Source organism: Mesocricetus auratus, unplaced genomic scaffold, assembly GCF_017639785.1.
Source record: "Mesocricetus auratus isolate SY011 unplaced genomic scaffold, BCM_Maur_2.0 Super-Scaffold_100054, whole genome shotgun sequence".
NCBI lineage: Eukaryota > Metazoa > Chordata > Mammalia > Rodentia > Cricetidae > Mesocricetus > Mesocricetus auratus.
The window spans coordinates 707079-728286 of record NW_024429231.1 but is presented as its reverse complement, the minus strand read 5'-3'; the positions used below and the strand labels follow the sequence as shown (position 1 = coordinate 728286).

At 46.7% G+C, this 21208-nt stretch overlaps 1 protein-coding gene across 10 annotated transcripts; it reads left to right on the top strand.

The window, feature by feature from the left end:
• The first annotated feature begins 49 nt into the window (after window positions 1–49).
• On the top strand, window positions 50–16818 carry LOC101831711 (sialic acid-binding Ig-like lectin 12). 10 transcript variants are annotated; one of them, XM_040736224.1, is made up of 10 exons: window positions 50–163; window positions 450–507; window positions 4046–4323; window positions 4505–4774; window positions 4993–5040; window positions 7694–7951; window positions 8322–8392; window positions 8617–8696; window positions 13622–14378; window positions 15355–16818. In XM_040736224.1, the coding sequence occupies exons 1-7, from the start codon at window positions 64–66 to the stop codon at window positions 8336–8338; spliced, it is 1029 nt and encodes a 342-aa protein (XP_040592158.1). In that variant the 5' UTR covers window positions 50–63; the 3' UTR covers window positions 8339–8392; window positions 8617–8696; window positions 13622–14378; window positions 15355–16818. The 10 variants fall into 10 exon arrangements, with proteins under 10 accessions (XP_040592158.1, XP_040592157.1, XP_040592152.1 ...); XM_040736223.1 differs by having other exon boundaries at window positions 8493–8696; XM_040736218.1 differs by lacking the exon at window positions 8322–8392 and adding an exon at window positions 8228–8321.
• The last annotated feature ends 4390 nt before the right edge of the window (window positions 16819–21208 follow it).

Sequence of the window (21208 nt, the reverse complement as noted above, 5' to 3'; positions counted from 1 at the left end):
CGAGAAGCGTCAAGATTTAAGCGGATATGACCGCTCCAGACCACTTCCGTCTACTGTGAATCTATGGTGCTAGACCCCCCAACCCCCTCAGGAGGATGGCGCAGCGCATGCGCACCACCGCTTGTGAGGGTACATCCTGCTAACACTCATCTTGGATCATCAGGTAGTTTCTTTTCCGTCAGTAGTTGTCATGGCCACTTCCATAGTACAGTGAGACTGCCATCAGTTCCACACAGCCAGGCAGGGTTTGTGGAATGTGATACAGTGAACGTCCAAGGCTGTCTCACATGGTCAGGGACTTTATTTCCTACCTGTTCGTGTGTGTGTCATCTATTTCTAAGACACTGTGACATTACATATTACTAAAATGTACTAAATATTACTAAAAATACCATCTCTCTGTATTTTCTGAAGGACTTAACATTTTCTTTTTTTCCCCTGAATTAAAGAGAAAACTGGGCAGGGTTGTTGGGAGATGGAAATGGCAGCCACATGGACTCTTAAAAGGTAAGGGTGTGAAATGAATGTGATACCAGGGCATTCAGTGGTCACCACAGGTGGGGAGATCTGTTGTCAAGAGGTAGCTTTCATTGTCTATTGTCTACTTATTGTGTGCTTTGCATCTATAGAAAAGTGTAGTGTTAGTGTTACGATAACTCTTCCTGCCAGCCTTGTCCCAGTGCTGTGCCAGCCCCAAGTAACACACAGAGACTCTAATAGTTATAATGCTGTTGGCCAATAGCTCTGTCTTAACTACTAATATACGTATTTTTATAAGGCCTTATCTTACTGAGAATGCCAGAGTCATGTGTCCTCTTTTCCCTGGCGACTTCTTTAACACATAGAGTGACTAGATGTTGTAAATAGGACTCCTTTGTCCTTTACATATACTATGTACACAGCAAAACAAAACAGGACAGTGGTTTCTTTTCCACCCATGGAGCACAATGACTTAGAGCTCTATATTTTCTTCTCCTGGAAGCCAGGGGACAAACACAATGTGGTCAGCTCAGGAGGGCTTTGTGGAGAGAAAAAGCTAATGCTCTTACACTTCAAGGCTTAAAGAAAGGTTATAAAGCTCCCCAAGGTAAGATTCTTGGTTGAGGGTCTTGATGCTGATACAGAGACTCAAGCTACATATGACAAACACATCTTGTCTCTATGACATACAACAGTTTTGAATGCTTGGGAGAGAGAATTGAACCATATACCAAGGTGTAACAGAATTGGAGGGAAAGTTATGCTACATTTTTACAAAGATTGTCTAGAGCAGTACAAATAGGGTTAGCAGATCCAGAAGCTAGGCAAAGACTCATAGAATCTTAAGCTTATGAGAATGCGAGGATCCACAATGCAAAAAGGTGATTTGGCCCTTAAAGATCAGATCAATACCATTGGACGAATGAATCCTACACACAACCAACATTGAGTATAATGATTATGACACTGAAGCATGGGTAGAAGAAATAATCTCCAAAGGTTTGAAAAGACACCAAAATACCAGATGTCTTAATTGGGTCACAGAGGACAGTCTGGGTGGATCCTTAGAGCTGGAACCTACAGTGGTCACCTGCCTCTTTTGTAAGTATATTCTCCCTGAATAAACTTCACTTAACCTGTACTAAGTCTAGTGAATCTTGATTCCCACACAATAGTGTAGAGCTGGTTGGAAGGGGGGAATTATGGTGAATGGGGAGAGACCAGTTGATAGTGAAAGTGTCCAGTACAGCAGAGTGACTGAATCAATGGGCCAAAGTAGAATATTGGGATAAAATGAAAGATCATTGCAGCATCTTCAGGTTAACATCTTTTAGCTCTGTGTAGACCAGGCTGGCCTTGAACTTGCTGTGGTCCTCCTGCCTCTGCCTCCCAAGGGTTGGGAGGGATGCCTGCCTTCCCAGATGACTGTAGAAGTGGTGCTCTTGTCACCAGATCTTATGCCCAAAGAATAGGCTCAGCCACCTATCACCACATGTCAAAAGTATAATAAAGCATATAAAAGGTAATATCATCAAATATCAATTTCTGCTCATTTGTCTGCTACATTTCAGCATATCATTGATAGCCACAACTACTTATTGCAGTCCAGGCACTACCTTACTCCCCCCTTTCTTTTTGCTTTTAAATTTAATTTAGAAACAAGCTTGTTTTACATGTCAGTCCCAATTCTCTCCCTTCCCTCCTCCTCTGCCCCTCACCGACATGGCTTTGAATCTGTGCATACTGCTTCAGTCCCTACAAATTCATATGGGTGCCAGTCCTGCTTTGTTTGGAAGGCCTTCCTTAGTGTCATCTATCCCCTCTGGCTCTTCCAATCCTTCTCATTTTTGCATAGATCCCTGAGGGGAGGGGCTTTGATGATGGCATCTGATTTAGTACTGAGTTTTCCAGGGTCTCAAAGTGAGGAAAATTTTTGAAGGGTAAAAAACAGCTTTATGAACCTAAGAGAAATTGCTGAAATGGAGGAATTCAAGGAAACCAATACGTATTCCATTGTAATACCAAAATGAAAGACATAATATAATCAAGACACGAATTATCCAAAAATTGATTTATTAATTCCCAGAAATTGTAGACAAAATTTCAGTGAAAATTTCAGATGGCTAGTGGTGCACGCCTTTAATCCCAGCACTTGGGAGGCAGAGGCAGGTGGATCTCCGTGAGTTCAAGACCAGTTCAAGGTCAGCATGGTCTACAAAGCAAATTCCAGGACAGCCAGGGTTGTAATACAAAGATACCCTGTCTCAAAAAACCAAGAAAGGAAGGAAGGAAGAGAGAAAGAAAGAAGAAAGAAAAATTTCAGACACACAGATACAGAGACAGCTACAAATTGAGAAACTAAATGTAATGTTTATGGAGTATAAGCAGGAAAAAAGTCTAGAGAATTTTGAACATCGTGGAGAATTTGCAATGAAGCCACTGAAGTAGAGGCCTAGGGCTGCTAACCCATTCTCAGTGGCCCACAGTCATTGTCTACACAGTTGGGAAGTGTTTCCCCCAATAGCAGCAGGAGACAGCTCTGGTGTCTGCCAGCATTGACGTTCCCAGCTGGGGAGTCTCCACTCCAGGTCGTCTGAGAACAAAGCACCAGAGGTATCTGTTTCTGTTCCTATCTTGTCCAGCATGGCGTCTTCAGAGTCTTGGACTTCCTCCTCTGAGCACTCAGAAAGCTCCAGGCACTCCTCCCCACTGTTTGTCTCCTTCCCACCCCCTCCAATATCACTGCCTCAAGAAAGGCTCTTGGGTGTGGTCAAAGGGGACCCATTTTTCACTATGCAGAAAATAGCACCCGGTGGGAAGGATGATGACAGGGGTGAGGGAAGAAGGGTAGTAGAGTTATTTATGGTGCATGCTGTAAAGAGAAGCCTTCCCGCCAGCCTGGTTCCAGAGCCACATCAGTCCCAAATAACACACTATATTAATTATCAAGCTGTTGGTCTTGCTTGTTTCTTACTGGCTAACTCTGACTTGATTATCTATCCCATAATTGTTAACCTAAGTATTTCTCTTACCGGAGAAGTTTCCAGGCTTCTTATCCCTATGGCAGTTACATCTTGACTTCCTGTGTTTCTCCTACCCAGAGTCCTCCTGGACTCCTAGTCCCACTTATCTTGGTTCCCAATTGGTCAACAGTGCTTTATTGACATATACACAGGACTTCCCCATCAGCATGCTGTTCTTCAGGTTCCAGAAGTGGACCTCAGTGGTGGGTGGCTGGTCTTCAAGAAGCAAGGGTCCTGGCAGTGGCTGGGACTGAAGCTCCTCCTCCCAAGGCAGCCACTGTCCTGGCCTCACCCCTGCTTCGGGTGGGGCTTCCTCCAGGCCTTGCAGCTCTTAGTTCCTCAGAGAAGAGCCCAGACAGACAGACTTCTGGTGGCCCTGTGCGTCAGCTTGACATGCTGCTGCTGCTGCTGCTGCTCTGGGGGGTGAAGGGGGTACAGGGTGGGAATGAGGCCAAGGAGGGTTTCACCCTGAGTGTGGAAAGGGAGATAGTGGTTCAAGAGGGCCTGTGTGTCTTTGTACCCTGTGAGTTCTCCTACGCCAGGGAGAAGTGGACTGACTCAGACCCGGTTCGTGGATACTGGTTCCGGGATGGAGACAAGACAGATCGTGATCCCCCAGTGGCCACAAATAACCCACATCGGTCAGTACTGAAGAGGACCAAGAACCGGTTCTTCCTGATCGGAGACCCACAGAAGAATAACTGCTCCCTGAACATCAGAGAGACCAGGAAGAAGGACGCCGGGTCATACTTCTTTCACCTGGAGAGAGGACAAACGAAGTTTAATTATCTTTGGAACATGATAACTCTGCATGTGACAGGTCAGGCATGGCTCGCAGAGAAGCCACTAGGGAAAGTCATAGGTGTCACAGGGCAGGGTTGGCACAGGACTGGGAGTCTGAGCATCAGGGCTCAAGGGAGGGGCTGGATCAGAGCCGGGGCTTCCCCTGAAGCTGCACCTCACCCCCTCCTGATCCTCCAATTCTCCCCTCTCCCCACCAGCCCTCACTGACACCCCCTACGTGCTTTTCCCGGAGACCCTGGAAGCTGGCTATCCCAGCAACCTGATCTGCTTTGCGCCTTGGGCCTGTGGGTCCCCCACCTTCTCCTGGGCCGGTACCTCTGTGTCACTCTCCAGTACCAACACCAATGGTTCCTCAGTGCTGACTGTCACCCCCCAGCCCTGGGACCATGGCACCAACCTCACTTGTCAGGTGACCCTGCCTGGATCTGGTGTGACCACAAGAACGACCATCATTCTCAATGTGTCATGTGAGTCTGGGGTTGGGACACTGTGTCTTTGATGGATAGAAGTCCAACGGGACAATGGGGATGAAATTAAGGTCTTACACTGAGTCATTGAATATGAATATGGGCAGATCAGAACCTGATGGAACCACACCATCCTCACCTAGGAAGTTACTGGGGCCAGAGGAAGGGTGTCCACCTTGACTTTTCACTAATGAGTCTATTGTGTCATCCTTTCTCAGATGCCCCAAAGAATCTAACCTTGACTATCTACAAAGGGGTTGATCCAGGTAAGAGAAGAAATGCTGGATGGCAGATGCAAGACCTATTCATCAAAGGGTAAATCCTGTCCTTCCCTATACTAGATTTACTCTGGATACAGCAACCCCTTACAGGGAGATGGTGTCTTCTCCCCAACTGAAACTTTATTGGCCATTTGAGCATATGTCCCCAAATCCCCCTCACTACCTAGGAGAGCTGGACATTCACCTTGGCCACAACAGCACAGGGCAACACTAGCATAGCCAAACAGTCAGAATGTCCTTCTCAGCCATCTTCTGAACCAGCCTCCATCTTCAGCTCTTTCTTCCTCTGTATCTTTTATTTGAGTGTCTGGGGAAAGAGACAATTCCTCATGGATATATTCAGAACATACGGTGGGTGGTCTGTACCCCGAATTTCACTCCCCTCTCAAGGTGTGATCAGTGTCTACACAGGCTCAGTTGAGCCTATATTTGTCCATCTGAAGGTATGAGAAGGAATTCGATGTTAAGAGCTCAGATGGTTTTTGTTCTCCAAGACTTTGGTCAATCATATATAAATGAACTCTGACTCTAAGGGATTCCTGTATTAATAGGCAGCCATGGTACTAATTTCATTATCTCAACAGAAACCCACAGTAAATCTATGCTCACAAACGTGTGCTGATCTGTGGAATAAATTCCAATTTTGAGAGAATTAGTAGGATATTTCCCATCAAGATTATTATTTGAGCACTGTGGGATGAAACATGTGTTTTTTACAGCCTCACCTCCCATTGGTGCTGTGTGACCTCCCATTGGTAACTTTATCAATAGAGAATGACAATGGAAATGCCTATGTGGTTTTTAAAAATATATTTGGTCTTTCACAATTTTATACACACATACACATATATACTTTGCTATTATCCATCCTCTCTTATCTCTTTCTCCCTCCCAAATGAAACCATTCTTATCAAGTCCCCTCCTGCTTTCATGTCTTTTGTTTGTGGCCCACTGCATTTCATTAGGGTTACTAAAATGATCAAGGGGTGGGGTTATTTATGTGAGCAAGGGCAATTTACCAGTGGCTATAATTCTGAGGACTATGACTTTCCCCCCTACTCTTCCGCCACTCCCTGTCAGCAACAGTAACTTCTCAGAGATGGGTAGAACTTCTGAACCACCTCCCCCATCCATTGGAAGGTTGACAGGCTCTGTCTAGTGTAGGTCTTGTTCATATAACCACAGTTCATGAGTGAAACAACCATGTTATATCCAGGAGACTGATTCACAGCATTCCTCTCTATCTGCCTGCTCTTACATCTCTCCTTCCCTTCTCCCATGATGTTCCCATGGCCTCCATATTATTTGATAGACATTTCTCCTGTGTGAATGTCATACTTAATGGTATAGTCCAAATAAAACTTTTTTCTTGAGACGAGGAGGTATAGGTATGTAGCTCAGCCTGACATTGAGCTGTGATTCTCTGAGAGGTGGGATTCCAGGTCTGTTTGCACCACCATACTCATCTCAGTCACTGTTCTTTTATTCCTGGAATTACTATGAATACTCATTATGTAGATTTTAAGGGTTATTCACTGTTTTCTATTTAATCCTGAACAATCTTTCCAAGGTATAGAAATGACCACTTCCTTTTGAAATGAATTATAAATATACTTCACACTTTCCTAATTCCCTTTTCCTTGAAGTTCAGTAGATTATAGAAAGCAGAAGGAATTTTCTATAGCACATTGACCTAGTCATACATGTTACAATTTCCACATGTGTCAGTGACTATCTATATTTGCCCTGTGTTGATGAGCCATTTGTCAGCGCCAGTCTATGTTAGCCCCACATTGAGGGGTCATATATCACAGACTGATGTCTTTGGGGCTGTGATCAGAACCAGCCAAATGGCCCCAGGTACGTTCCTGAGTGGGGGAGTGTGGATGAGGGAAGGCAGGCTATCCCGCATTAAAAGAAAAGACAAGACATCTGATACCAGGAGGGCGGTCAGTTAACCCTGAAAGCCCCAGTTTATTGATGCGTCATTTTACGTAACCATCCGAAGGTGGGGGCGATGGCGAAGACATCTGTCATCATGTAGAAAGAGCTGATAGCAAAAAATGATTTCACTAGCCTTCGGGGAAGGTGTAGAACTCACCCTGGCCCAAATCTATTGTTATTTAGATAGGAGCCATTCTCCCCTGAGTCCAGGACATATTGCAGCTATTAGCTGACATACTTATGACAAAGAAATCGAGGCTCTCCTGAACTTGTGGTAGGGTAGAATAGATTTCCAAATATATGGACCCTGACACACATGTGAGTTTATACACACACACACACACACACACACACACACACACACACACACGGCATGCACACACACACACACACACACACACGGGGGGGTAGGGGAACCACTGGGACCCATCAGAGGGCTGCCTGCACACACACACACATGGCAGGCACACACACACACACACACACACACACACACACACACACACACACACACACACACACGGGGGGGGGTAGGGGAACCACTGGGACCCATCAGAGGGGTTGCCTGCATCTGTACCTATGCGGCTGCATCCACACAGGAATCCACACCGAGTCTCTGCTCATCAACTTCTGTGATCTTCTTACTTCTCTTGACTTCTTTGTCACTAATGACTCCATATTTCTTCCTCTCCAGCAACCACAGCTCTGAGAAATGGCTCAACATTGACTTTACTGGAAGAAGAGTCCCTTCGTATGCTCTGTACTGTTGACAGTAACCCTCCTGCTAGACTGAGCTGGGCCTATGGGAACCTCATTCTGAGTCCCATGCAGTCCCCAACTCCTGGGTTGTTAGAACTACCTCAAATGCACCGGAGATATGAAGGAAAATTCACCTGCTCTGCACAGAATGTCCTTGGATCTCAGCACATGTCTCTGAACCTGCTCTTAAAACGTGAGTGTCAAGGGACTGCTAATGGAACCTCCACCCTTCAGAAGGATCCAGGGTTCCTGGTCACTGAACAGCAAGGGAAGAGCGTGGGCCCCCCTCTGCCTTGCATTAGTTCGCTTCTGTGTGCTTGAGGTTCAGGATGTAGGGTGGAGTACTCCTGGGATCACATGGTCTTAAGTTCAGGGATGAGGGGGCATTATAGGACCTGATCCTACTGAGGGAGGAACGTCTTTGGGCAGTGGTTAGCCCATGATGCTAGCACTGACCACATTTTTACAGGGACATCGGGGCTGATGGCAGAGGTGGTTCTGGTGGCTGTGGTAGAGGCAGCTGTTAAAGTCCTGCTTCTTGGGCTGTGCCTCATTTTCCTCAGGTGAGAGCCACCTCTGAGAGAGGGAGAATGTATGGGGAAGAAGTCTCCTGATGCTAAATACCAGAGTCACGGTACTGGGGTGCTAGAAATGGTCTGGGGTGTGGGGAGCGGTAAGAGGATTGCAGGCAGTGAGAACTCCACAGATGCTGACCCCAGCTGTCACTCACCTAGGAAGAAGTTGGTCTCAATAAGGATATCTTGGGATAGTGCATGTCTCTCCTTCAGCCTTTGATTAGGACACAGGGGAGGCGGCTGCCTGAGTGTCCTCTGAGAAGTCCCTGGTCTGTTCACTCAGAGTGAGATCTCCTAGGAGAAGACAACAAGGGCGGCAGTGCACAGGGACTATGCAGACATGACCATCAGTTAGTTTCTCAGGTGAGTGAAGTAGATCCCTGCGCCTGTCTCACTTCCTTTTGCACCTTCCTTGTAATGACCATAGACTGACGTGCCAGGCTCAGCATGGCCACAGCCCGCTGCTCAACCCCATCCTGAACCCTTGTCCCTGCCAAGCACCATGATGCTCCTGGTCTCATCAGATCCAGGGGTGGCTCTCTACTCTACCACCCTTCTCCCTCTCTCTGTCTCTCTGTCTCTCTGTCTCTCTGTCTCTCTCTGTCTCTCTCTCTCTCTCTCTCTCTCTCTCTCTCTCTCTCTCTCTCTCTCTCTCTCTCCTCTCTGTCTCTCTCTCTCTCTCTCTCTCTCTCTCTCTCTCTCTCTCTCTCCTCCCTCTGGACCAGCCTTACCTCTTTATCTACCCGAGTTCTGATCATCTCTGCATCTTTGGTCCTCTAATGTTCCTAGTCACAGAATTCCCTTCATCCACTATCTCTATGTTCTTGACCTGGCCCTCAAGAATGAGCTTCCTAATGCAACCATTGCCCACTTCCTCCACTACTACCTGAGCAGCCCTGAACCCTTACCGTAGATGGAGACAGACAGACATCACAGCCTACTGTGAGGCCTTGCATGGTCTAGGTGCTGCTGGACTCTTTCCCCCATGTTTTCTGTTCACTGCATCATGAGTTTCACACTTAGCCTTTCCCGCCCCCTATACTGAAAACTGTATGAGTCTCCACGCCTCAAAGCCCCTCCCCAACCTCTCCCTCCGCCTCAGCCTCTAGCCGCATATTACTCTGGGTAGGCATGTGCTTGTCATACATGAGCCATTTTCCTGGGTGCCTGGCATACCTCAGGACACAGACCTGCTCCATTCTGTTACAAAGATCGACTGATGTAAAGATGAGAACAGGAATAAAGACAGGCAATGAATTAGGACACGTCAGCTGGAGATGTGAGTGGGCAGACAGCTGATGCGGGAGAGGCTGGTGATGCGAGCGATGCTTGAAAAGCTCTCAGGGTGAGAGCAGACAGCCTCTTTGAGTCTGTTGGAGGAAGATGCCTCAAGGAGATGGGCTGCGGAACAGTGTTCCCAATGGCTTGGAGGCAGAAGCTGGCCTGCAGTGTGGTACTCACAGAAAGAGACTGAGATTTAGAGCAAACGGAGGCAGAGGGAGGGCAGTGGAAGATGCTAGCCCATCGGGCACAAGAAGAAACAGGCACCTTTGAGAGAAGCAGAGCTGTGGTTGCATTTTCATGTCAATGAATCCCAAGACTGGTCTGCTCAGAACATGCCACAGTAGGTCCTGTACAGCTGAAAGGAGAGTGTGTCTGTCACTGTCATCAAATGCCCGAGGAAAACAATTCACAAGGAAGAAAGGTTTGGCTCTTGATTTCATAGGTTTCATGGTCATGCACCCTTGCCACGAGGCTGTGGTGACATATCACACCGTGGAAGGGACATGTGTTGGAGAGGCAAAAGAGACAGAGAGGAGTCAGCTAGGGTCCCAAGATCCATTTCAGGTGCACATGCCCAGTGACCTCGATGCTCCACTAAGCCCCTCTCCCTACACTTTCCATCATCTGTATCACTGGTGACTGGGTACCAGTCTTTAACATACAAACCTTCGGGAGCAGTGGACCAAGGCTATACTGAAGGGGCAGGGCTCCTGGAGGAGGTGCAGTGACAGGCATCTGGCAGGCCACATGGGGATGTGCCCTGCCACAGGCAGAAGCTCAGGCCAACAGAGATCTAATGGCTGTTGACAGTGAGGGGCAGAAAAGAGCTGGGGCTGGGTCAGATGCCTCCTGGACACCAGGAATGGGGGTCCTGATCCCACCAGTGTGAAGGGAAGGTGTCAGTTCTGAGTGGTGTCCTCCATGCACATGGTGATGTCAGCAGGGCTGTGTCAAGCTTGTGGAGGGGGGACAGGGTCAGATTCAGTGTGCCAATGCCATGCTGGGAAAAGTGATGCCCACAGGGGCGGGAACAGTGAGCACAGCCAGCCAATGAGAAACACAACTGTTCCCAAGGACCTTAGCAACAGCAAGTGTTTGCTTATTAATTGCGATAATTATTTGAATTGCCCTTGGGTATTTTCACAAAGTATTGTCAGCTTATTAAAGAAAACGTAAAAGCTAAAAATTAGAGGTTAAAAAGAGATGGATCAAAGTTGAAAATCACTTACTGCTCTTTCGGAGCACTCCAGGTTTGGTTCCCAACACCCACGGGTTGGGTCACAACCTTCTGTAGCAAGCAGTTCCTGGATTTCCTTTTCCGGACTCCTCAGGCAGCAGACGCACTTGTGGTGCACAGACATATAGGCAGGCAAAACACAAATAATTTTATTCATGCATAAGCAAAATTTTAAGACTGAAAGTTAGTGTCCTGGTGCAGAATGTTGCTGGTGGCCATGTCCGAGAGCAACAGGTGGTAACTGAGCTTCAGGAGCTCAGCACACCAGAACCCAAGGCTCTGGTAGTGAATCTTGGATAGGCAAGGCACTATGTCTCTTGCTACCGCTGTGCCATTACATGTTTGCCACTGCCATTTTTCTCTGGAAATGGCATGGGATGAATGGGTGTGGGGGGATCCCCCACTGCCTTTGATGCCGTGTGATTATCTCATGGAAAAATCCCCGTCTGCTGGGCATTTTACCCGTGGGTTAGTATGAAGATGATTTCCTCTTAAGCTGTACTGTTTAACTGAAGTAAGGATTTTATACAATAATAATGTTCAATAGAATTTTGATGATTAAGCGTTTTTTTTTTTTTGGTTTTTGAGACAGGGTTTCTCTGTATTGTTTTGGAGGCTATCGGTCCAGCCTGGCCTCGAACTCACAGAGATCCTCCTGCCTCTGCCTCCCGAGTGCTGGGATTAAAGGCGTGCACCACCACCGCCCGGCCCGATTAAGGGGTTTTAACAAATGTATTAAAGGATTATGACAGAGGTTGGTTTAGTGGAAAATTTAATATATATAGGTAAAAGTACGATACAGTGTTGTCCCCACCTGTGATAAAGCAGGAGCTGCAGAGGATAGAAAATAGGAAAGTGTCACACAGCTAGGACTTACAAGTTTTTCTTGCAGGTACTGTGGCTTATGTTAATGACTAAGGAAAACAAATGAGTCCCAGGAGCCAGGCTAGCTCAAGATCTTTTATTCTTAACATTGGGAAATGTAATCATGGGTTTCAGTGTGCACCATAGCCAAAACAGATCTTTAAATAATGGCTTTATGTAACTAAAAAACAAAGAATTGGATGGCTAGTTAAGATAACTGGATGGGACTCTAAAATATAAAACACGAAACTGGTAACCTGTTTTTCTGGCGATTATAAAAACTACTGCCTGTGTAAACAGTTGTTTCTGGAGGGCCCTGATCTGAGAAGTCTACAGGAAGAAAGTGTGACTGAGTGTGGGTTGGCCCAGGGATGTGCTTAAGAAGGTAATGGGCTGGACCTGCTCCAGAAAAACATGTTTGTGTGGTGATTATGTAGTAATTGTGTTACTTCTGGCTTGGGAAAAATTCCTCTTTGTAGTAAACTTGGGGAATATAGAAGGGGTTTCTGAAAAATAGAGATGAGAGAGAGACCCTCAAGGTGTGTGTCTGTGCGTTCCCCTTGGAGCCACTCCCAGAGAATTAAGCTTTACTCCGTCATTTAGAAAGGTCAATTGGGGGATTAGACCTCTGACTCTGCGACTCTCCTTCAATTCCTGAAACGGTGAAGGCTGGTCCTCCCAGCAGCAGAATGTGATTTTTGTGGACATTCACCACTTCCTTTTATCACCATTTTTAGTTATGCTCTTGACAGCTAGGAGTTGTGCTTATTTATAGTGAACAGTGTGGTCTCTGAAGTAGGTGTTTGCTGTACGTGAGTCTGTGTAACAAGGCTCGCCTCACACCCTCATTCACAAACACTTTGACACTTGTAACAAAGTGTCCTCTTGCAGAGATTGGCTCCTTGCTCTTCCTGTTTGTTGCTCCTTGCCTTGTCATCAGAACATCTGAAATGTAAACTGAACAGTTTTGAAATACGCAGCTCAAGTGTGATCATCTGCGGAGTGGCTGGTTCCCAGAACCTTCCCCTGCTCTCAAAGGGGAAGCCAAACTGCAACTCTTGCCCTCGGTCTCTGGCACCAGCCACCCAGTATCTGCTGTAGTCCTTCCTGCAAACTGGAACCTTTTTGATTGCACATAAACTGTCAACAATGCGGTGACTGTCTTTCTATGCCTGTCTTGCATAACGTCCCCAAGTTCATCTGCTTTTGCAAATGGTGGGATTGTCTGTTTTTTAAGTCTTCTTATAATAACAACAATTACTATTACTATTATAAAATAAATTATAATAACTATTATTCCTAAGCAGCCAGTGTTCTTAACCACTGAGCTACCCATTTAACTCCACTCATGTCATTTTTTTAAACAGCTGAGTAATACTCCATTGTGTAAATGTACCACATTTTGTTTATCCTTTCTTCTGTTGAGTGGCACCTAGGTTGTTTCCAATTTCTGGCTATTATGAATAAATCCACAATGAACATGGTTGAACAAGTGAAAAAAAACTATTATTCCTTCTCCTTCTCCTTCCCTTTCCCTTCTTCTTCTCTTCTCTCCTCCTTTTTTTCCTTGTCCCCTTTCTCTCCCCCCTTTCTCCATCCAATCCCCCATATTTTCCACCCCCTCACTCAATAGACATCTGGTTTAATTCCCTTTTGTGGCTGTAATGGACAGAGGCGTCCCATTGAGGCATCGATTCCATCCCTTTAGCTGTCAGTACTTCCAAGCACAGTTGTGCATCGAAGACATTCTGGTTTTTAAGTCTTCACACTGATTAGCACAATGTCTGTACTAATTTATGTCCCCACAGCAGTGTAAAAATGTTTCCTTTGTCCCACATTCTTGGAACACTCAACTTTTCTTTTTAAATTGATTTGTTTTTATTCCATGAACATTTTTGCCCAGGTCCAGGCAGTGTCCATGGAAGTTAGAAGACAGCATCCGATCCCATGGAACTGGAGTTGAAATGGTTGCTGAGAGCTGCCAAATAGCTTCTGGGAATTGAACTCAGGTCCTCTGGAATAGCAGTTAGTGCTCTTAACTGCTCATCTTTTCTTTTTGGTAAAAGGTGTCATAACAGTGACACAGTAAGTAGTGTTGATGAGAATAGTAAGATTTTTTTTTTTAAAAAACCTTCCTTGGTCCATGTATATCTACTTTTAAGTACTATTGCTATATATGCCTTTTAATAATGCTCTTTCCTTTCAGCTTAGGTCATTTTTATGTTCCTTATATAATGTATGCATCCTTTCCTATTGGTGGTTACCTGCTCATCTTTCCTATTGTAAAGAAGTTCATACAACTTCATTTAATGTGTATTGGACGTATATATTTATCTGGACTCATACTTGTTTCTTCTAAGATTTTATTTTAGTGTATGTGTGTGTGTGTGTGTGTGTGTGAGAGAGAGAGAGAGAGAGAGAGAGAGAGAGAGAGAGAGAGAGAGAGAGAGAGAGAGAGAGAGAGATGAGTGCTGGCACTGACAGGCCAGAAAAAGGCTTCTGATCTCCTGGAGCGGGAGTTACAGGTGGCTGTAAGCTGAGTGACATGGACTCTGGAAACCGGACCCGGGTCTCTGCCAGAGCTCCAAGTGCTCTCACCCACTGAACAACCTCTCCAGCCTCCAGGATGTGACGTGAATGCAGGACTTCAAACATGCTAGGTCAGCACCTTTGACACCCTCAGGTCCCTAACTTTTCTTTTGAAAAGAGAGTCTCACTGCCAAATTGACCTTGAGGTTACTCTGCAGTCCAGGCTGGTCTGGAATGTGTGATTCTCCTGCCCCAGCTGGTGAAGTTGATGGGATTAAGAACCTTTGTCACCAAGGCTACAGAAGTTTAGTTTTTAAAATGCAGCCTTGTTTATCTATTTATTCTTTATTTCCTATGGTTTTTTATAACACCCTCCAAAGTATTATTTTATAGACCAGTGTCACATGAGCCAGTGATATTCCCATTAGCACTTTTTAGGGGCCTGCGTTTAGGTTTCCATCCCCTTTGAGCGGCCTTAGTGTGTGGTGTTTTGAAAGCGAGGAGGGGGCTGTAAAGAGGAAATTTAGGAGATGGATGAGGCTGTGCAAGAGAACTGAAAAGTCTGATTGTAACACAGAGGAGAAACGGCTGTGGGGGAGGGGAGGCTCTACTTCCTTATTCTCCTGTGGTTTCTGAGAACTACTTGACATTTCTGTCCTCAAGAGCCTCTGATGGCACCTGACACAGTCACATATAGCAGCCATCAGAAACACAGACATGTCTCTGTCATGGCTCTGTCATGGCTCCCATGGCATGGGAGTCAGAAGTCAGGTTCCCTGGGTGCTTATCCACAGAGTGGACCGGCCTCTTTTCTTCCCAGCTGGTGAAGGCTTCTGACACTCTAGCTCACCCCCCACTCCCGTCTCTGCCTCTGTGTCCCGAGGCCTTACCTGGGTGTGCACCTGTCTCCATGGACGTCTCCATGGAGGGCACTGGGGTTAGACCAACTGGGCAGTGCCGATGCCCCAGTGCACAAGGCTCTTCACTGCCTCTGCTAAGACTTTCTTTAATGCGGGAAAAGTCATGTTTCAGCCTCCAGGAAGTGGGGCTTGGGTTCTCACGGGCTCCATGCAGCCTGCTGAGCTGCGCTATGCCCATCTCCCCCAGGTCGTCCCTGCCTCCTCAGCCTCTTTCACCATCTTCGCTCTGCTCTTCCTCTCTGACACACTGGCGGGCTCTTCATGTGATGTACACGTTGGGACCAGCAGCCTGTTGTCCTCGAAAGGATCTCAAAATGGTGAAAAGGACTCACAGGAGAAATTGTCTGTGTCTGTAGTCACATTATATGGATGACTCTTAAACAGCACAGACATCATTCCAGTTTTATTAAAAAACAGCTATTCTGAATCTAGGAAACAACTACAAAAGATAATATGTGAAAATTAAATGTAAGAAAACATGAAATCCAAAATGAAGCAATCAGAATGAGTTATCGCTGTCCAGAGGATGTGTTTGTGCTTGGTTCCTGGGTTTCTACAGTGATATTCTTTAACACACCTGCTATGTGGTATGGTGTTGAAGACATTACCATAAAAAAAAGTCAAAGACCAACTTAGAGGAGACGATTCTCTCTTCCCAGCGTGTGGGATTTGAGGATCAAACTCATGTTGTCAGGCTTAGGGTCAGGCTTAGGGGAAAGCGCCTTTACTTGATGAGCCATCTTGCCAGCCGTCTTTAGCAATTCATTACATGTTTGTAATATATTGTGATCATAGGATCTCATGGTATCCACCTCCCTTATCCACCCACCTCCCCTCCCTTTCCTCCCTGCTCCCTCTGAATCTTTTCTTCTCATGACCTGTGTTCTAAGTAACTGTTCTCTGAGCTGGCAAACTGCCCTCTAGTGGAATTCAGCTGTGCCCGCTTGTGAGAGATCATCCTAGTTGTTTACTCCCTGCACAGTAAGGTAGGGTAGGCACCTACCACCTGGCACCTCTGCATGTAGCCTGGGGGAGGGCCTAGGTTATATCATCTGGGGAAGACTAGAGTGGGGCTCCATCTGCACAGCCATGGGGAAACCCTCGTTGGTGTTAGTTCAGTAAGGCAACTTGAAGAGCAAGCCAACAGAGAAATGACTGCTTATGTTTTATAATCCAAGACATCTAGCTGTTTGTCTCTAGCTAAGTATCATAGACATCAAATATGACTGCATATCTATCTACAGAAACTAGTGATGGCCGCAGAGGTAAGAAATCACAGCCCTGTGGCCACTCCAAGAGACTCACATAGCTGAATGAATTGCCAGAGACCGACAGGGCTAGTCTTGTAGGTGAAGTAAACATTTAGAAGGATACTTGCTCCACTGTTGCACCCCTCCCCCATGGGGGGTCTGCCGACCAGCTTGTGACTAGGAGTTTCTAGCAAAACACCTCCTCCCAGTAAGGCTTGCATGCGAGTTCCTGTTTTCTGTCCATCCTTACTGTCTAAATGCTAATTCCTGTTATCCGCCCATCCTTTGCTAGAGGGCCCTGGCAAGGTAGGCTTCTGACATTGGTGGTTTTCCACTGTGCCTGCTATTGGTATACAATGCTCCTTGCTCTCTTGTTAAAATAAACACCATTCTCCTTGTAAGAATGAGCTTTGTCTTTGTCTTCATTTACATCCTTAGCCCTTCGCTGGAATCTTTGTGAAGTGTTGTAGCCCCGGAACCAAACAACTGCGATACACTCCTGCTCCTACAAAGAGGAGGAATGTCTGAGAGATCCAAGAAGAGCTGAACGGTGGATGCTCAGATCTAGAGATAGGGGAAGTGTTAAAATAGAGCACAGTTTGAGGACCCTAGACATTAAGACCTGATGTGGATAAAAAACACAAAGAAGAGACAAGTCCACAGACATCACCCTGGCCCCTCAGCACTCAGAGTCAGGAAGATGAGGTGGGTGAAGGCTGGGCAGAGAAGTCACTGAACAGAGTCACCCGTGAGGAGAGTGCAGAGCTGGGTCCTGCGGTCACAGGTGGTGAGGGATCAAGGAAGGGCCTGGACGTCTCTCTCAGATGCTGGCAAGTTAGGGAAGCCAGGCATGAGAGTGAACCTGGGACTCAACTGAGTGGATCAAATGGGAAGAAATCTCTGATGTGTGACGAAAGTTGAAGGGAGAGGCAGGGGGCTGGATGCGGGGAAGGGAACATTGTGAGTGCTAAGAATGCTTGGGGGAAACTTGCAGTCAATCAGAGTCAGAAAACAGGAGATCCACAAGGAGAAGGAATGGGAGAAAATGTCATTCTGTCTCTTTCCAGCTCACTTGAATGTCCCTCTTTATTTAGCAATCTGTTTCCATCATTCTGGCACCCAGAGCACAGGGTCCATCTCTGTGTTGCTGCTATCCTATGGATCCAGTGAAAGATTCAGGCATTACGCTGGTGCCCTGTTACCTGGCAGGATGCACTCAGGCAGCACTCTGGACAGCCCAGAGTTCACCACGCAGTTGCAAAGGACCCCTTTAAAGGACTGACCCCTGCCCGCTTATGCTCTCTTTCACGCTTCTCTTACTCTCATCATCTCATCCTCTCTTACTCTCCTCTCTCTCTCTCTTACTTTCATCTTTTTCTCTATCTCATCCTCTCTCATCCTCTCTCTCTGTCATGTCTGTCTTCCCCCTTTTGGTCTCGCTATAATAAACTATGGTTAATATGGTCTCCATGGCTTGTGCTCCATCCATCATGCCAGTCCTTATTCCATATTTAACAACATCCAGTGCCCTGCATCCATGGTCTTTCAAAGAGATCTGCTAGAGGTCATGAGGGACAGATGGATGGCCTTGTGAAGGACCCCACCCCACAAGGCTTAATTTCCCTGTGTGTAGAATGGACAACTAGCATTTTCCATCTAGTTCTTGTGTCTGTTTAGCAGGTCTTCCAAGGAACAAGCAAACGCTATCCATATTGAACAATGGACTAAGTGATGTTGTATTGGCTAGTTTTATGTCAGTTTTACACAAGCTGAAGCCGTCAGACAGGAGGAAGCTGCAAATGAGAAGATGCCTCCATTAAATTAGAGCTTCAGGCAAGCCTATAGGAAGGATATTTAGTGATCAATTGAATCAATGTGAGTGATGCCACTCCTGGCTTGGTGGTCCTGGGTTCCATAAGAAAGCAGGCTGAGCAATCCATAAGGAGCGAGTCGATAAGCAGCCCTCTGTGGCCTCAGCATCAGCTCCTGCCTCCAGGTTCCTGCCTCGTTTGAGTTCCTGTCATGGCGTCCTCCAGTGAGGGGTGACAGGTGAACAGGGGACTGAGGGGTGACAGGGTGAACAGGGGACTGGGGGGTGACAGGTGAACAGGGGACTGAGGGGTGACAGGTGAACAGGGGACTGAGGGGTGACAGGGTGAACAGGGGACTGAGGGGTGACAAGGTGAACAGGGGACTGGGGGGTGACAAAATAAACAAATCCCAATCTGATGACCACGCAGGGCATCTTATGGTGACGTGCGACACTGTTTTCTTGTACCTTGCTCCTCATGTATCCTTACAGGGTACATCACACCCCAGCACACCCTGGCTCCACATGTTGGACATGTACCGTCCTGGAAAGAGGACAGCATATGTGACATGGCAATATAAGCTTTCCACAAGTCTAGATCATGTCATGGTGCACAGGGACCAGGTGCCATCCTGGCTTGCCCTTATCTGAGCCCTATCAAGAGCTTTATAGTACTGAATTGTTTTCAGTAAACATTATCTCACAGCTGCCTGCTCCCAGGCAGAAGGGGAAGTGGGTTTCTGCTCAAGGTCTGGTGTCCCCATAAGGCCATAGAAGGAAACTGCCCTGTGTACCCCTTGATCCAGGACCTTTCTCTATTTCTGCATATATTTCTTAACTTTTTACTCCGTGACTTGCTGTGTAGCTATGTGGCTGGGTGGCTGGCCCCTGAAGTCCTCCTCATTCCTCTCTAGTTCCTTGATCTTCCCTTCCTAGATTTCTTCTATTTATTCTCTGCCTTCCAGCCCCAACTATACTTTTTCCTGCCTTGCTATTGGCCATTCAGCTCTTTATTAGACCAATCAGGTGTTTTAGACAGGCAAAGAACCACAGTTTCGCAGAGTTAAATGTAACATAATGATCTTTGCATCATTAAAACAAATGTTTTTACAGCATAAACAAATGTAACACATCTTCAACTAGTATTCTACAATACTTGACTGCCATTGCAACCTGATCTGCTCTGTGTCCTGGACCTGTGACTGGAGACAACGCCCATCTTTGCCTGGATGTCAACTACCTTCGCCTCCCTGGGCTCCAGGATCACTCCATCCTCAGTGTTGTCCCTTGCACCCAGGCCCCAAGGCCATGATACCAACCTCACCTGTCAGGTGACCTCCCAGGAGCTGCTGTGACTGTAGAGAGGGCCATCCAGCTCAATGCCACCTGTGAGTACAGGTCACCTTGTCCTCAAGGCTGTGAGCAGACAGGGAGGAGTCCTGGAGGATCATCATGGCAGAGTCCTGGCAACCTGACTGAGTAGGAGACTCAGAAGGCCACAGGCTTTCTTCTTCTGTGAGGCTGACATATGGGATGTGTCAGAGAATGCCTTACCTAACCTTCACCCCAAGTGAAAAGGGAGATGCTGAGAACCCCCAATCTGTCCCCTAGGCAGCTGGCCCAGCTGAAGCATCTCCCTCCCTGGAGCTGTTGCTGGAGACTCATCTGCACCAGACCTGACTTTTCTGATTCAAACATGGGCGGTTCACAAGGAGAAGCCAGTCAGGCCTCCCCTCACCAAGTGCCCTCTGACACTTTGTGAAGATATTCATGAAAGGCCAGCAGCTTTCTCCCTTTTCGTCTGTACCAATATGTTTTCCCTCCAGTCACTGAACATTTGGGGACATTTTAAAGTACTGTTTAGTGTTTAGCAAAGGTCAAATTTTGTAGGAAATGTGAGTAACAAACATGGATACTGCCTACCCAACTGCTGTTGTCACAAGTCCACAGCCACTTGTGTTGGAACTATCATCCATCAGGTAGTCCATTGTCACGAAGAATGAACTCTCGTAGACATGTAACTGCCATTTGAAGGAAATCACCCTTGGCATTGCATACATGTTACATGCTCCTGGCAGTGTCGTGTGGAACACAGCCCTGAAAATCTCTTTGTGACATTTCTTTTTACTGACAACCTCTCATCCCTTAGCTCTCATATCTTGCCCCAAAGAACAGTTCTTACACCCACCCTGCTTCCTACACCTGCTCTGACATCTGGTCCCTACTACAGAGTGCCCTTGGCAGGATAGCTAGGTGCTGATGTATGTCCCTGAATCTGTTGACTGGCATCCCAGGATGGAGAGCAAAATGGAACTAGGAGGGAAGTCTGGGTGTGACTCAGGGGTCTGATAATCCATCCTGGATTCCTGTTTCCAGCTCCTTCCACAATATAAATGATTATGCTGATGTTGAGTGCACATCTGGTAGAGTTCAGGAGAGGAAACTCAGCTATCCTTTCTATGCTGTTTCACATCGTCACGGTCCGCATGACCCTCCCCAGAAGAACGCCCTTGGTTGCCATGTGTCATAGTCCTGCTGTGCTCCATTCTTGGTCTGCCAAAGACACCCTGTATGGAGAGGAATATGAGTCTTTAGAGAGAGAGACTTTTGTGGAAAAGAGTATAGCATGGACAAAAGCATCTAGGTGAACTGTTTCTTTTATCTGAGATTCTGGACAAAGAGGAGGACCTGTGACGGGGAGGGCGGTGATTTAGCGGTTGAATTCCAGCACAGAAGTGAGGCCCATAAGCGTCCTAGAGGAGGAACATGACCCAAAATTTTAAAGCCGAAAGCATGCATGTCCCCTTCTTCAGCAGGGAGTTCAGAGACAAAGGAGGCCATTGATGGTGCTGGTGTCGCAGTTACACTTGCTGTCTCCCTATGCCCCATTTTCTTCATGTGAGCCTCCGCTTGGGGGTTGGGGTGTGCAAGGGGTTCAGAACAAGGGATTAGAGCAGGAGGAGTTGTAAGAATCTGTGAGA